At 41.7% G+C, this 17,278-nt stretch overlaps 1 protein-coding gene across 3 annotated transcripts in view; it reads left to right on the forward strand.

The window, feature by feature from the left end:
* Positions 1 to 17,278, forward strand: part of cyfip1 (cytoplasmic FMR1 interacting protein 1) — a 229,254-nt gene that overhangs the window by 51,173 nt on the left and 160,803 nt on the right. For all 3 annotated transcript variants that reach the window (XM_041198917.1, XM_041198916.1, XM_041198915.1), the window contains exons 6-9: positions 1,684 to 1,865; positions 3,341 to 3,437; positions 6,183 to 6,311; positions 12,685 to 12,789. In XM_041198917.1, coding sequence (XP_041054851.1) covers positions 1,684 to 1,865; positions 3,341 to 3,437; positions 6,183 to 6,311; positions 12,685 to 12,789 — 513 coding nt within the window. The remainder of the gene's footprint in view (positions 1 to 1,683; positions 1,866 to 3,340; positions 3,438 to 6,182; positions 6,312 to 12,684; positions 12,790 to 17,278) is intronic.

A 17,278-nucleotide genomic window follows, 5' to 3' on the forward strand; every position in this document is an offset into this window, starting at 1 on the left:
GAAGGCTGCAGCAGTTTCTTTCTAAGTAAAAATACTTTATTGCTTTGTTATGCTGTTTTCTTTGTGATCGTCTTCCTGCTGGACACAGCACACTGACATCTTATGACCATCTAGTTATTTGAATTGATCGAGCAACAGAGATGAGAGACCCTACGCCTATTTGTACCATACTGTTACTTCCTACTGTTGCTTTTCCTGAGCCACAGCTCTCTATAAACTCTTTGATGCATCCTTTCATAGCAGCATTGATGTCTTTTATGTTGCAACAATCTCCTCCCCTTATGAAACTCCCAGCTGTGATGAAGAACTTGTGTTTTAAAAGATTGTTCCTGAAAGTAATCTTAATTTTCTTTTTCAATCTTAAGAATTCTTTAAACTCAATATTTCCCCACCTAACTTGGTTATGCACGCCTACCTTTATAGTCTAATTTGCGTGGTCCTGAAATTCATCTTTCATTGATGGGAAAAGATAGGCTTTCTGAGAACCTGATTTAAACTAATTCTATCTGCATTATGGTCTTGTGTTTTTTTTAAAATAAAAATAATATAAAATTGTATCTGTATTTTTAAACCCTCTTCCTCCAATTTCACCTTTAAAGGTCTTCTCAGAATGGTCAGTTGTGCTAACCCTCACATGTGACTCTTAATGTAATTCATTAAGCATGCCAGTAATATTTCTTCTAATGTATTTGTATTACATTTCATCATATAACATTGTTCTCCCACTGATAAATATTGTCCTTGATTGGCTTAACTGCTTCAACAGAAACCTACTGTTACCCTGTCCCCTCTTTCCTCTCGACACATTTGCTGTGATCTGTCCATTCCCCTCTCTGGTAACCATCTCGAGCTAAACCAGTTGCATTTGATCCAAGAAGAGCTTCCGACCACATATCCACTCCATCACTAAAACCACCTATTCCCACCTCCGCTATTACGCCTGACTGTGATCTGCCTCAGCTAACCTACTGCTAAAACCCATATTGATGATTTTGTTACTTCTATACTTGATTTTTCCAATGGTCTCCTGACTGACTTCCCATCTTCCATCCTTCATCAACTTGACCTCATCCAAAACTCTGTTATCGATATTCTAACTTACACCAAATCCTAGTCCCCCATGATCCTTGTGCTTGATGACCTACTTTTGGTTCTGGTCCAGCACTGCCTCAATTTCACATGCTGATCCTTGTTTTCAGATTTTTTCATGGTCTGGCTCCTCCTTATCTCTCTCATCTCCTCCAGCCCTTCAACCCTCTGAGATCTTTGTGCTCCTGCAATTCCAGGCTCCTACGCATTCGGGTTTTAGTTGTTGCATCATTGGTGGTGCTTTTAGTTGTCTGGGCCCTAGGCTCTGGAATTTTCTTCCTAAACCTCTCCTCCCTTTCTATCTCTCTCTTCTCCTTGAAGCTGCTCATTAAAACCTACCTGTTTTGACTAAGCTTTTGGTCACCTGTCCTGATATCTGACATGATTGTGTCAAATTTTGATTGGCAATGCTACTGTGAAGTACTTTGGGAAATTTTATTATGTTAGACACACTACATAAATGCAAGGTGTTGTATAAATTTAACTGCTATTAAGTTTGGTTTTGGTTTTTTTTTTGCAATGACTCGAGATGCACTTAAAACCTGTATGTGAACTTGATTTACACTCGTAACTTTATTTGCCTGTATTCAACAGCGCAATGCAATTGACCGATTTTGTAATGAGGTGAAGAGACTATGTCATGCAGAGAGGAGGCGAGACTTTGTTTCAGAAGCTTACCTTCTCACACTGGGAAAATTCATTAACATGTTTGCAGTATTGGATGAGTTGAAGAACATGAAATGCAGCGTGAAAAATGACCACTCTGCGTACAAACGGTGAGGCTTCATTTCTTAGTTTTTCTTTATAAGTAGTAGTATGTTGGTACCTAGGTCTGAAATTTTGTATTAATTATTTCACTTATTTTAAATGTAGAATAATTTGAGGGATATCATGTCAAAGTTAATCAATAAGTTGTAATATTGGTACATGCTTTAGAAGCATGAGAAGAGCATGAATTGTGTAAGTTTATCAGGAGTAGTTGCTGAGTAATATTTAAGAGGAGCAAATTTCTGAAAATAGAATTCATATTTCTTTTGACTAACTACAGTTACTAATCTCAAGTAAGTCAGGACTTGGAAGTTGCCTGACAATTGGCAACATTAGTGTAGAAGGTATTGAGTATTAACCTAGTCACTTATTTTTCAGTGGAGTTGCACTTCAATAGGGGCACCTATTGGGCAGAATTTCCAGTTTGGGTGGGGGGGTTTAGGAATGCTCAGGCAAGTTGAGCAGTGCCACACTTGTGTAATTCCTGACAGGTTAAAAAGGTTTGTATCTACCTTCCTCTGAGAAAGGAAAGAAAGAAAGATTAAGGTGGCAACTTTCAAATTGGAAGAAAAATCTGATTCTGTTGTAAATCTCAAATTTAATGAACATTATTAAATTTAGTTAATCCTTAGAAAGCTAGAAGTTAATTTATGTAACTAATCTATTCCCTTTACCTGCTGAAACCATAATGAATTGAAGAGCAAAATAAAAACAGAAAATGGTGGAAATTCTCAGCAGGTCAAGCAGCATTTGTGGACAGAAACAGTTAATGCATGAGGTCTTTGACTCTTCATCAGCCTGAAATGTTAACTCTGTAACTCCAGCATTTTCTGTTTTTATTTCAGATTTCCAGCACCTACAGTATTTTATTTCTGTAAAAATTAAAATAATTTTCCATAGTTTCTGATAAATTTAGAATATCTATCTATAGTTTCTGATCAACTTTTAGTTGAGTACAGAGAAACTTAACTAATTCTAAGTGGTTTGTGTGCTGTTGACCAAATGTGTCTTTTGTCAGTGTACTGTTAAGACATGAAAGCATCGGTATATTGCACAAGCCTCTAATACTGCCTAAAGGTCTTGTGGGGATCCTGCTTCATGTTGGCACACTTCCAGTGTTACCAGCTGCACTTCAAACTAAAGAGGGGAGGAGGAGGGAATTGAAAATCCTCATTATGTTGTTAGCCTCATTTTGCTAACAATACAGGCAATACAATTCATTATTGCAATAAACATCAGTTTCATCAGAGGGCAGTGCTAACCATTCATTTTGAATCATGTTAAATTTGTGTTTGCATCTTAATTGCTTTGCTTTACAATGGTGAGGTAATTCTAATTTCTTCAAGTGGTAGAAAGAGGTAGGTAAATGTGAAGAAACTTAAAATAAGCTGTATATGCAGTAACTTTGTAATTTTTTTATCATGTACAATAATGGCTTTGTGGCGATCACTGAATCAACCGCTGCATCTGAACTTTATTTCAGAGCTGCTCAGTTTCTTCGTAAAATGTCAGACCCACAATCTATACAGGAATCACAAAATCTCTCTATGTTTCTTGCAAACCACAACAAAATTACTCAGGTAGGTGTGTTGTATACAGTCAGTTTTGATAATTTAACTTTTCCTGGGCCTCAAAGAAGGACTCATTGTTGAGTTGTTACTGTTTGTTTTTACCAATCTACCTCCCTAAATGCATGAGCTATTTGAAAATTAGCCTGAATGCAGATTTGCCTTCATGTACTTAATGCAAAATGTTGTTATTGTGTTATTCTGTCATTCATGGTTCCTGTTTTTTGTATAAAGTTTAAAGCTTATATAAAATAGTACTGTATAGAGCAACAGTTTTGACTGGATTATCCAGTGGAAGGAGTATTTTTGTCTATTTTTGTTTGACATCCAGTACTGGATGAGCAGAAATTTTCCCCTATTAAATATTGGGAAGACTGAAGCCATTGTTTTTGATCTTTGCTCTAGTTTCTGTTCTGTTGCTACCGGCTCTACCCCTCTCCCTGGCAACAATCTGAGACTAAACCAGTCTGTTTGCAACCTTGGTATCATATTTGATCCTGAGGGTGATTTCTGACTGCACATTTGCACCATCATTGAGACAATCTATTTTCATTTCTGTAACATCACCCGATGACTTCCCTGTCTTAGCTGATCTGCTGCTGAACCCTTCATTCATGTATTTGTTACTTCTAGACATGACTTTTCCAATGCACTCCTGGCTTTTCTGCCCATGTCTTAACTTGCACCAAACAACTTTTACCTCTAACCTCCTGTGCTCGCTGATTTACATTGGCTCCTGGCCCAGCAGCATCTTTAACATTTGCATCCTTTTTGGTTGAATCCTGGTCCCTCCCTATCTCTGTAATCTTCTCCAACCCCATAACCTGTTCACATATCTGCACTCATCTAATTCTGGCTCTTCTGCATCCCCAATTATAATTGCTTCATCATTGGTGTGCCTTGTCTTCAGCTGCCTTGGTCCTAAGCTCTGGAATTCCTTCTGCATGCTGCTCCGCCTCTCAACCTCGCTTTCCTCCTTTAAGACACTCATTAGAACTTAGTTCTTTGTGCAAGCTTTTGGCTGTCTGACCTAATATTTCCTTATGTGGCTTTGTGTCATATTTTGTTTTCTTATGTTCCTGTGGCACATCCTAGGATTTTGATCTGTTAAAGCCTATATATGTTTGTGAGCTGATTGAGGTGACAAGAGTGTGGAGTGAGAAATCAAGTTCTACATATAGTCAAGATGAAGTAAATTTTTATTTAAAAAAAAGGAAAATTGAGAGCAGAAACTGAAAAAACAAGTAACATTCCTGTTGTTAATAGTGCCTTATCACAGCATTTTGCATGGTGATTACATTTGGAACAGAGTAGCTGTTCTCTGACAAATATGGCAGCTGTTCAGTAGCAAAGTCCTACAAACAGAATGGAGAACATTCATCAGTTATTTTGTTTCTTGTGGTATTTGCTGAGGGAAGAACATTTGTCAGAACACACTTCCATTTTGAAGTCATGCCATTTGATCTTTAACATTCATCTATGAAGAAAAATGTACCTTTGATTTAAAGTTATCCAAAGTGCAATGCATCTGAAAATGCAGCTCTCACTCAGTACCCCCACTGATTGTCAGTCTAGTTAATGTGATGACCTCCAGTTGTGCAGCTGAAACCCACAAATTTCTGATCCAGAGCACTTCTAACTATGCCATGTTGCCCCAGAAAGAAGATAAAAATCAACAGGCATTGGAAACGAAGTGGAGAAATAGTGGGAAAATAATTATTTATGTAAAACAAAGTATTTTTTAATTAGAATAAATACTTATATGCAGAAGACTCAAGTGGTGACATTTTCACTTGTAAGATGGTGTCAAACCATGTCCTTCTCTTCCTGTTCTGGTGTACTTAAAATAAGTTGGCACTTTTTCACCCAACCTTGTTCAACATTAATTTCTCAACTAGCAGATTAGCTGCTCTTTTGTCTCATTGCAGTTTGTAGGATCTGGCTTTGTGCAAATTGGCTATCCCACTGACCTACAATAACAGTGACTGCATCACAAAGGTAATTTATTGGCTGTTAAGCACTTTGGGACATCCAAAGAGCATGAAGGGTGCTATATAATCTTTTGCTTAGACCAATTTGGTGTTTGAAGAGTTAAATTACACTAAAAGAGTAGTTTGTAAACGAGACAAGAGGTTCATCTTGTCCAACATACTAGGCAATGATGCAACATTTTATGGTTTAGTGGAAAAGTAGCCTGTTTTATGTTTCCTGACACCTGACATTTTCTCAGGTTTTACCTGGTAGAAATGCATTCTGCATATTGCAGTTGAAGGGGACTATGTGAATGTTGCTCAGTTTTTTCTTAGTACAAGTTAAGTTCTGCCATTCTCAAACATAGAAATAATCTTGGGTTGCTTCTCCGACTCAATTGACATATGTCCTGTGATACCAACCAGGAAGATCTCATATTCAACCTTAGCTGCTTTTAGCCAAGGAGTCTAAGGGTGATAAAATGGCTTCACCACTCCAAGTTAAGGAAGAGGAAAAATAAATTAAAGCCCTACTCTTGAATGCTATCTGATAAGCTGTCCATGAAAGTCTGGTGACAGGATTAGGCTTGACTCTTGCCTCTTCCTTTTTACCCCAATGTGGTGTAATTTGCTGATACTTCATGCCTCAGCTTACCCAGGATATATGCTTACATGGGGTGCTAATGAATTGGAGATGCATCACCAAAAAAGTCACTTCCTTCAGGTCCTATCTGAACTGTTTTGTATAATAAATGTATTTCTTAGAAATGTACCATTCTCTTCACAGTCGCTGCAGCAGCAACTTGAAGTCATTCCAGGCTATGAGGAGCTTCTTGCTGACATTGTAAATATTTGCGTTGATTATTATGAGAACAGAATGTACCTTACTCCTGGCGAGAAACACATGCTGCTCAAGGTATATACTTTTCCTATCTAAGATAATACAGTTTGTATCTGAAATACATCCAAATGGAATTAAATCAGTACAACATTTAGGTTTTTTTATTTATTCTTTCATGAGATGAGGGCATTACTGGAAAAACCAGCATTTGTTGTCCATCCCTAATTGCTTTTGAACTGAGTGGCTTGCTAGGCCATCTCAGAGGGCAGTTAAAAGTCAACTATATTGCTGTGGGTCTGGAGTCACATGTAGGCCAGACCAAGTAGGATGGCAGATTTCCTTCCCTAAAGGACTTTAGTGAACCAGATGGGTTTTTATGACAATCGATGACTGGTCATGGTCACCATTACTGAGACTGGCTTTATATTCCAGATTTATTAATGGAATTAAAATTCCACAAGCTTCTATGGTGAGGTTTGAACCTATGTCCCCAGAGTATTAGACTCTGCCTCTGGATTACTAGTCCAGTGATATTACTCCTATGCCTTCAGCTCCCCACTATGGGTATAGTGACTTGTGGTGTAACTGAGTAGATTTATAATAATTTTATTTGTTTTACTCCTTGAACAATTGTGTTTAATGCTGGCTGTGTAGAGCTAGATCTATAGCAGTCTGTTAGAATAACTTGAAAATGGCATTTAATAGCTATTATAGGAAGAAAGTAGAAACCTACAGATGGGAAATATATTACACACGTAATAAAACTTTTATTTTCCTTAGGGAGCTGCATTAAAAAATGACATATAATAGATATCAAGCTAAAGATACTAATAGTTTAGTTACTGTGTGCAGGATTTAGATTACTGGAGGTCTGGTCTCCCAATGACCAAAAAAAAATGAAGGAGGTCTGACCCCTGACTTTGGTAAATTTGCATACAAATTTAATTGTAGTGAGTCGATCTTTTGTGATGATGCATGTGGGGGGTTAAAGCCAAGTGCAAGGTTCAGGTTAAGGAAGGTTAGAGAGATGGGAGCTTGGGTAGCTGTTGCATGAAAAAAGAGAGGGGGAAAAAGAGGAGGGATGAAGGGAGGGGTTTATTTGGGCAGAGGAAATTCAGGCTTTGATTGGTGCCAGGCACTGACGTTTTCCTGGGATTAGAGGGATAATATGCTGCCAGGCCCCTAGTTTCTGGCTGAGGAAATGGGTCTGGGGCAGGCTCCCAGGTCACTGTTTCAACCCCCTCTGGGATGAGCAGCCTAATTTCTTTTTTCTTTGTTTGTCAGGGGGTGGGGTGGGGATTATGCTCGAAGTGGCCCTAATATTTGGTAAATTGTGGTAATTTGTTGTGTTCTCAGATGGGCATTTTCCGAGGAGGGACTGGGGTGCCATTCTGTCTTATATGAAGTTCCGCCTGGGGGTGGTGGTGAGGCATGGCACTTTTCAATTAAGACTTTATAGTCTGTTTTGGGGATGGGGGAGGTAGGTGCGGCTGTATCATAGAAGTGTTTGGGCACCATGTTTTATTTAGTTGGCATTAGATATGGTATTGATTTTTACAGTCCCAGGCCCTGACTATATGTTCTATGGGAGGTGGGAAAGGAGAGAAATGCTTCTCAAGTATTGAATTTTCTGCTCGGTTGCTGTACGTGCTTGGAGGATTAATGTGTGTGCAACAGTGTGGTTGACTCTTAACTGCCCTCTGAAGTGGCTTGGCAAGCCACTCAGTTGTACCAAACTGCTATGACAAAATGTAATCACCACAACGACTTGCATGAATTCAAGAGGGCAGTTCATCACCATGTTTTTGAGGGTAATAAATGCTGACCATGCCAGCAATGCCCACAAAACGTGAATTAATAAAAAGAAATAGCGAATGCTTGGGGCAAGTTAGGGTGGAAACTGGGAGTACTTTTTCCAGATATTGAACTTCTGGTTCAAGTGTGTGAAGGAGTTGCTGTGTTCAATTGGAAATGATAGGTCTAAGCTTTGGATGGGTATGAACTCTTTGGAAATTATAGTTCTTGTGCAGGAAGGTGAAAATCCCAGTTCTTTTACAATTGTTAGATTTGCATACAAGAACAAATTGCATAATCACTTCTGTGGTAGTGCATAGTGTCATAAATGCTGTGTCTACATTGGTATCGGATGGCAAATTTCACTGTCCATGCAAACTGGTGGAGGACTTCGCACTGCACAATGTTTAAGGGGGACCAATGGGAATAACAGGTATTGCATGTGAATAGTAATATGTTAAAAATGGGTTTTCTCAGTGATAATACCATACTTGCATTTTCAGTGCATTTGGAGATAGATTAAATATTACTATGTAATAGGCTGATGTCTAGAGAGTAGCTTATGCGCTTGTGTTTTATCATATTGTTGCCACATATTTCGCATCTTCCCTGCAACACACTCCCCATACAATTGAATTGGCACATGTGGCTCGAAATCCTCGGGTATTGTATGGCATAAGGCACACGAGGTAGCCGTCCCTCATTTTTGTGTCAGTGCAAAATTAATGATAAAACTTGAATAGAAACAGAGTTAATGTTTCAAGTGGTTTTGATGAAAGGTCATTGATTAGAGGCATTAACTCTGTTTCTATCCACAGATGCTGTCTGACCTGAGTTTTTCCAGAATTTTTTGTTATTTCAGATTTCCAGCGTTGCAGTCATGGAGCTATACAGCACAGAAACTTTGGCCCATCGTGTCCGTGCATCCATCTATTCTAATCCCATTTTCCAGTACTTGAAATGCCATAGCATATAGAGCTATGGGCCAAGTGCTCATCTAAATACTTCTTAAATGTTGTGAGGGTTCCTGCCTCTACCAACCTTCAGGCAGTGTTCCAGATTCCAACCGCCCCCGGGTGAAAAGATTTTTCCTCAAATCCCTTCTAAACCTCCTGCCCCTTACCCTAAATCTATGCCCCCGTGGTTATTGACACCTCCGCTAAGGGGAAAAGTTTCTTCCTATCCACCCTATCTATGCCCCTCATAATTTTGTATACCTCTATTAGGTCCCCTCTCAGCCTTCTCAGCTCCAAAGAAAACAACCCTAGCCTACGCAGTCTCTCTTCATAGCTGAAACACTCCAGCCCAGGCAATATCCTGGTGAATCCCCTTTGTATCCTCTCCAGTGCAATCACATCCTTCCTATAGTGTGGTGACCAGAACTGCACCCAGTATTCCAGCTGTGGCCTAACTAGTGTTTTAGACAGCTCCAACCTAAGTTCCCTACTCTTATATTCTATGCCTTGGCTAATAAAGCCAAGTATCCCGTATGCCTTCTTAACCACTTTAACTACCTGTGCTGCTGCCTTCACGGATCTATGGGACATGTACACCAAGATCCGTCTGATCCTCTGTACTTCCTAAGGTCCTACCACTTATTGTGTATTCCCTTGCTGTGTTGGTCCTCCCAAAATGCATCACCTCACACTTCTCAGGATGAAATTTCATTTGGAGCTCTGACCATCTTATCAGCCCATCTATATCGTCCTGTAATCTAAGGCTTTCCTTTTGCTATTTACGACACCACCAATTTTCGTGTCATCTGGGAAACTATTGATCACACCTCCTATATTCACGTCTAAGTCATTAATGTACACAACAAACAGCAAGGGTCCCAGCATCGCTCCCTGCAGAATACCACTTGTCACAGGCTTCCAATTGCAAAAACAGCCTTTGACCATCGCCCTCTGCCTCCTGCCACTAAGCCAATTTTGGATCCAATTTGCCAAATTGCCCTGGATCCCATGGGCTGTTATCTTGACCATTCTCCCATGCGGGACCTTGTCAAAAGCCTTACTGTCCATGTAGACTACATCAACTGCACTACTTTCATCTACGCAACTAGTCACCTCCTTGAAAAATTTAATTAAATTTGTTAGACATGAGTTCCCCCTACTACCCTTCTTGAATAATGGTACTACATTCACTGCCCTCCAGCCCTCTGGCACTTCTCCTGTGGCCAGAAAGAATTTGAAAATTAGTGTCAGAGCCCCTGCAACCCCCCCTACCTTGCCTCACATAGACTGGGATACATCTCATCTGGGCCTGGGGATTTATCCACTTTTAAGCCTGCTAAACCGCTAATACCTCCTCCTTTTCAATGCTAATTTGTTCAAGTATATCACAGTCCCCCTCCCTGATTTCTATACCTACATCGTTCTTCTCCATAGTGAACACGGATGAAAAGTAATCATTTAAAACATCACCTACATCCTCCGGTTCCACAAACAGATTCCCACTTTGGTCCCTAATGGGCCCTAATCTTTCCCTTTAATATATTCATAAAATGCCCTGAGATTTTTCTTTACCTTGCCTGCCAGTGTTTTTTTCATGCCCCCTCTTCGCTCTCCTAATTACTTTTTTATACTTTCTATATTCATCTAGGGCTTTCGCTGTTTTCAGTCCTCTGTATCTGCCATAAACCTTTTTTTCCCTTCTCCAATCCTCTATATCCCTTGACATCCAGGACTTGTTGGTCCTACCCTTCACCTTTACGGGAACATGTTGGCCCTGAACACGCACTATTTCCTTTCTGAATGACTCCTACTGGCCTGATGTAGATTTTCCTACAAGTAGCTGCTTCCATTTCACTGTGGCCAGACCCTCTTATCATATTGAAATCGACTTTCCCCCAGTTCAGGACCTTTATTTCCGGTCCATCTTGGTCCTTTTCCATAACTATCTTAAATCTTAGAGTTATGGTCACTATCCCCAAAATGTTTCCCACTGACATTTCTACCACTTGCCCGGCTTCATTCCCTAAGGTTAGGTCCAGTACCACCCCTTCTGTTGTAGGACTTTCTACGTGCTGGCTCAAAGAGCTCCCCTGAATGCACTTCAAGAATTCCGCTCCCTCTAAGCCTTTCACACTAAGACTATCCCAGTTAATATTGGGAAAGTTGAAATCCCCTACTATTATTACCCTATTATTTTTACGTTTCTGAGATTTTCCTACATATCTGTTCCGCTATCTCCTGCTGACTATTTGGAGGATTATAGTACACTCCCAGCAAAGTGATTGCCCCCTTTTTATTTTTAAGTTCCACCCATATGGCCTCATTTGAGGAACCTTCTAAGATACCTTTCCTCCTTACTGCTGTAATTGACTCCTTGATCAATAATGCAATGCCATCTCCTCTTTTACATCCCCCCCGTCACACCTGAAGATTCTGTACCCTGTAATATTGAGCTGCCAGTCCTGCCATTTCCTCAACCCTGTCTCTGTGATAGCAACAACATCATATTCTCATGTGTTAATCAATGCCCTCAATTCATCTGCCTTACATGTAAGACTCCTTGCGTTAAAATAGATGCAGTGCAGCCTTGCATTATTCCCTTGTGCCTTAACAGGTCTATATTTGCTCTGCCTTCCAGACTGACTTAGCTTTTCATCGATGTTTGGCTGTGCATCACCCTTTACTATATCTCCATTCTGTATCCCACCCCCCTGCCAAATTAGTTTAAACCGCCCTCAACAGAACGAGAAAACCTCCCCGCAAGGATCTTGATCCCATTCCGGTTCAGGTGCAACCTGTCTGACTTGTACAGGCCTCACCTTTGCCAGAAACAGACCCAGTGATCCAGGAAGCTAAAGCCCTCCCTCCTGCACCATCTCTTCAGCTATGCATTTATCCTCTCTATCCTTTTATTCCTATACTCACTAGCACGTGGCACAGGGAGTAATCCAGAGATTACAACCTTTGAGGTCCTGCTTTTTAGTCCGCTAGCTAGCTTCCTAAATTTTTGTTGCAGGACCTCATCCCTCTTTCTACCTATGTTGTTTGTACAGATATGAACCATGACCTCTGACTGTTCGTCCTCTCCCTTCAGAATGCCCTGTATCTATTCTGTGACATCCTTGACTCTGGCACTAGGGAGACAACACACCATCCTGGAGTCACGCCTACAGCCGCAGAAGCGCCTATGTGCACCTCTCACTATTGAGTTTCCTGTCACTATTGCTCTTGCACTCTTACTTCTCCCCACCTTGTGCTGCTGAGCCACCCACAGTGCTGTAAACTTGGCTCTGGCTGCACTCTCCAGGGGAACCTTCATCCTCACCGTTTTCCAACATGGAATAACGGTTCTTGAGTGAGATGCACTCTGAGGCTTTCTGCAGTATTTTGCTTTTGTCTTTAACAGAATTGATGATTAATTTGGACATTTTCTAAATCCTTTTTAATATTCTGTATGTGGGTGTATATTCACTCCCATGTTGTTGAGATTGGTTGGGGAACAGAATTCCGCTTTTGTTTGTGAATGCATATGTAGAACATCTTAACGAAGCTCAGTACAAAGACTGTATAACATGAAGTCAATATTATACTTTGCCTACAAATATAATACAGGAAGACCTTTTTATGGTTTTTGAAAATATTTTTAGATGATATTGTATTTTATATAGAAGGTTAAAATAAAATGGGACTTCTTGCAGGTGATGGGCTTTGGACTGTACCTCATGGATGGAAGCGTAAGCAATATATACAAACTGGATGCCAAGAAGAGAATAAACTTGAACAAGATTGACAAATTTTTTAAGGTAAGTAGATGTACATTATTTTCATTTGAACTAATGAGGGCAACGCAATTTTTTTTTGCTTTAGTTTGACCACTGTTACATGTATGTGTTTTTCTAGGTATACTGTCAATTTTTTGCATGTATCTGTAATTGTACTTCACTTGTCAGAAGTCTTGATTTTTTTTTCTTTCTCCTTGCATATTATAGGTTAGAAATTTAGTACATTTAAAAGCTAGAAGCTGTTCAGAATGTCAAAAACATTTTACATTGAGAAAACTAGGAGGAAAATGTTGACATGCATTTGTATTGGTTGCTTGCTGTCCACTTAATCTTGTACAAAATGGGTACCACATTGCAGTGGAATATAGGAAGCAGTTGGTGAGATGATTTTAAATCTATGATGCATTGAAGGGAGACATAAAATGCAGCGATTGGAATATGCAATAAAAATACTGGTGCTTTTCGTCAGCCTTTTTTTAAAAAAAAAAACATTTAAGTTTATAACACTTTTCCGCATCATATAGTACTGCAAAATCTGGCCACTGTTTTGAACAACGGCATTAAACCATCAGTGACATGATATCCAATGTTTTGAATGAAAAGAATTTGGTACTGTATTTATCTCTCAATTCTTCTCAGTTGGTTAACCACTATGCTTTTTCCATTGCTTTGACTTTCAATCTTAGTAGATAGCACAATGTTCAGCCAGAGACAAATGCAATAAGGGCAGATGTCTAATAAAATTGACATATGTGGTTGCTTGGGCACAACAAGGCTTTTGAAATTGTATTTGGTTTACCTATGGGGAACTAATTTCCCATAGCATGCTCTATCTGCTGTGATTCAGCTTGTAATACTTAAATCTGTGTGTAATTTTCAATGCACAAAGGGTTTTTCAGTTGACAATCATGTGGCTTATGTTCTGCCTGCTTTTTGGACTGGTACAAAATGTTGCACCTAAACGGTATTATTCTTATGATCGTGGTGTGAAAACCTAGATTAAATGCAAAGGACTGCATTTTGTTTTTGATATACATTGGGTGAAGGGCTGAGTGATCGCTTGTATGATGTTCTTAACAATTTTGATTGGGTCTTATTCAATGTAGTTAGTGAGCTGTCTGACACTCAAGCACTGACAGGGAATTTGTCTTTTTGAAAGGATGGTTAACAGCTGGGGCCGCACCTTAAAGTAAGGGTTGGGTATTTGGTGGGAGATGAGAGGGCTGTGAAAGAGGCAATAATTTAAGGAGCTGAGGATTTTGCATAACGATCTTGGAGGGAAGATTAGGTAATCCCAAGGGTTCAAGACTGCCCAGTCAATTAATAAATATTCCCAGACTTGTTACCAGTGGTCAGGTTCAGTCCAAAAATATATTTGCAGGTAATTACAAATTCAGTTATTGCTTGTACTGTCAAAACAACAAAAATGCTTCTCCTGTGGTACTTCTGAACATAAAACTGATTCACAGTCTAGTTGCTAAAGTTTTTCTGTGATGCATTGCTAGCACAGAGCTTTCAGATTACCTCAGCACTTGCCACGCCCATAGCCAGATTGTTCCAGTACAGCTACAACACTGGCATGCACCCGGCTATGTGGAAAATTGCCCAGGTATGAGCTGTACACAAAAAGCAGGACAAATTCAACCCGGCTAATTACTGCCCTATCAGTCTACTCTGTCATCAGTACAGTGATAGAAGGGGTCATCGATCTGGTTGGCATCACATTCACAAACATTCACTCCCTCCACCACCAATGCACAGTAGCAGCAGTGTGTACCATCTACAGGATGCACTGCAGGAATTCACCAAGGCTCCTTCGACAGCACCTTTCAAACCCACGACCACTACCACCTAGAAGGACAAGGGCAGCAGGTAGATGGGAACACCACCACCTGGCAGTTCCCCTCCAAGCCACTCACCATCCTGACTTGAAAATATATCGCTGTTCCTTCACGGTCGCTGGGTCAAAATTCTGGAACTCCCTTCCTGACGGCACTGTGGGTGTACCTACACCACATGGACTGCAATGGTTCAAGAAGGTAGCTCACCACCAGCTTCTCAGGGGCAACTAGGGATGGGCAATAAATCTGGCCCAGCCAGCGAAGCCTGCATCTCGTGAATGAATTTTAAAAAAAAGTGCTATCAAGTGGCACTTGCTTAGCAATAACCTGCTCACTGATGCCCAGTTTGGGTTCTGTCAGGGCCACTCAGCTCCTGCCCTCATTACAGCCTTGGTACTATACCCCCTGACCTTCCCCTCTCCGATGCTGAACGTTCAGTGCTCAGCAAAGGACTTAGTTTCATACCCTTACGCCCTCACCTCAATGAATTTCGGGCTCGGCATGATGCTGAACTCTTCTTCCGCCATCTTCGTCTCCGTGCTCACTTCTTTGGGCAGGAGTCCTCTCCCAGTTCAACGGATCCTTTCACCCACCTCCAATATTCTCCCATCACCTGGACCCCTCCCTCTGGATTCTTACCTTCTCTTGATCTTTTCATTGAGAACTGTCGGCGCGACATTAGTCGTCTCAATTTCTCTGCTCCTCTCACCCATTCTAACCTGTCTCTCTCTCAACTTACTGCACTCCATTCTCTCAGGTCCAACCCTGACATTGTCATCAAACCCGCTGGCAAGGATGGTGCTGTTGTTGTCTGGCGCACTGACCTCTACCTCGCGGAGGCTGAGTGTCAACTCGCAGACACTTCCTCCTACCTCTCCCTGGACCATGACCCCACCACTGAACATCAAGCCACTGTTTCCAGGACTGTCACTGACCTCATCTCCTCTGGGGATCTTCCTCCCACAGCTTCCAACCTGATAGTCGCCCAACCTCGGACGGCCCGCTTCTATCTCCTACCCAAAATCCACAAACAGAACTGCCCCGGTAGACCGATCGTCGCAGCTTGCTCCTGCCTCACAGAACTCATTTCTCGTTATCTTGACTCCCTTCTCTCTCCCCTTGTCCAGTCCCTTCCCACCTACATCCGTGATTCCTTTGACACCTTACGTCACATCAACAATTTCCAGTTCCCTGGCCTCAACCGCTTCCTCTTCACCATGGACGTCCAATCCCTCTACACCTCCATCCCCCACCAGGATGGTCTGAGGGCCCTTAGCTTCTTCCTCAAACAGAGGCCCGAACAATCCCCATCCACCACTACTCTCCTCCGTCTGGCTGAACTTGTTCTCACGCTGAACAATTTCTCCTTCAACTCCTCTCACTTCCTCCAAATAAAAGGTGTGGCTATGGGTACATGCATGGGCCCCAGCTATGCCTGTCTCTTTATGGGATATGTGGAACATTCCTTGTTCCAGTCCTACTCCGGCCCCCTTCCACAACTCTTTCTCCGGTACATCGATGATTACTTCGGTGCCGCTTCGTGCTCTCGTCGGGACTTGGAAAAATTTATTAATTTTGCTTCCAATCTCTACCCCTCCATCATGTTCATGTGGTCCATCTCTGACACTTCCCTTCCCTTCCTTGACCTCTCTGTCTCAATCTCTGGTGATAGACTGTCCACCAATATCCATTACAAACCCACCGACTCCCACAGCTACCTCAACTACAGCTCCTCGCACCCCGCTTCCTGTAAGGACTCCATCCCATTCTCTCAGTTCCTTCGCCTCCGTCGCATCTGTTCCGATGATGCTACCTTCAAAAACAGATCCTCTGACATGTCCTCCTTCTTCCTTAACCGAGGTTTTCCACTCACGGTCGTTGACAGGGCCCTCAACTGTGTCCGGCCCATTTCCCGCGCATCCGCCCTCACGCCTTCTCCTCCCTCCCAGAAACATGATAGGATCCCCCTTGTCCTCACTTATCACCCCACCAGCCTCCGCATTCAAAGGATCATCCTCCGCCATTTCCACCAACTCCAGCATGATGCCACCACCAAACACATCTTCCCTTCACCCCCCCATCGGCATTCCGTAGGGATCGCTCCCTCCGGGACACCATGGTCCACTCCTTCATCACCCCCGACTCCTCAACCCCCTCCTATGGCACCACCCCATGCCCACGCAAAAGATGCAACACCTGCCCCTTCACTTCCTCTCTCCTCACCGTCCAAGGGCCCAAACACTCCTTTCAAATGAAGCAGCATTTCACTTGCATTTCCCCCAACTTAGTCTACTGCATTCGTTGCTCCCAATGTGGTCTCCTCTACATTGGAGAGACCAAACGTAAACTTGCGGTCCGTCCGCAAGAATGACCCAAACCTCCCTGTTGCTTGCCATTTTAACACTCCACCCTGCTCTCTTGCCCACATGTCTGTCCTTGGCTTGCTGCATTGTTCCAGTGAAGCCCAACGCAAACTGGAGGAACAACACCTCATCTTCCGACTAGGCACTTTACAGCCTTCCCGACTGAATATTGAATTCAACAACTTTAGGTCTTGAGCTCCCTCCCCCATCCCCACCCGCTTTCTGTTTCCCCTTTCTTTTGTTTTTTTCCAATAAATTATATAGATTTTTCTTTTCCCACCTATTTCCATTATTTTTAAATATTTT

This window comes from Carcharodon carcharias, chromosome 11 (genome assembly GCF_017639515.1).
Source record: "Carcharodon carcharias isolate sCarCar2 chromosome 11, sCarCar2.pri, whole genome shotgun sequence".
Taxonomy (NCBI): Eukaryota; Metazoa; Chordata; class Chondrichthyes; order Lamniformes; family Lamnidae; genus Carcharodon; species Carcharodon carcharias.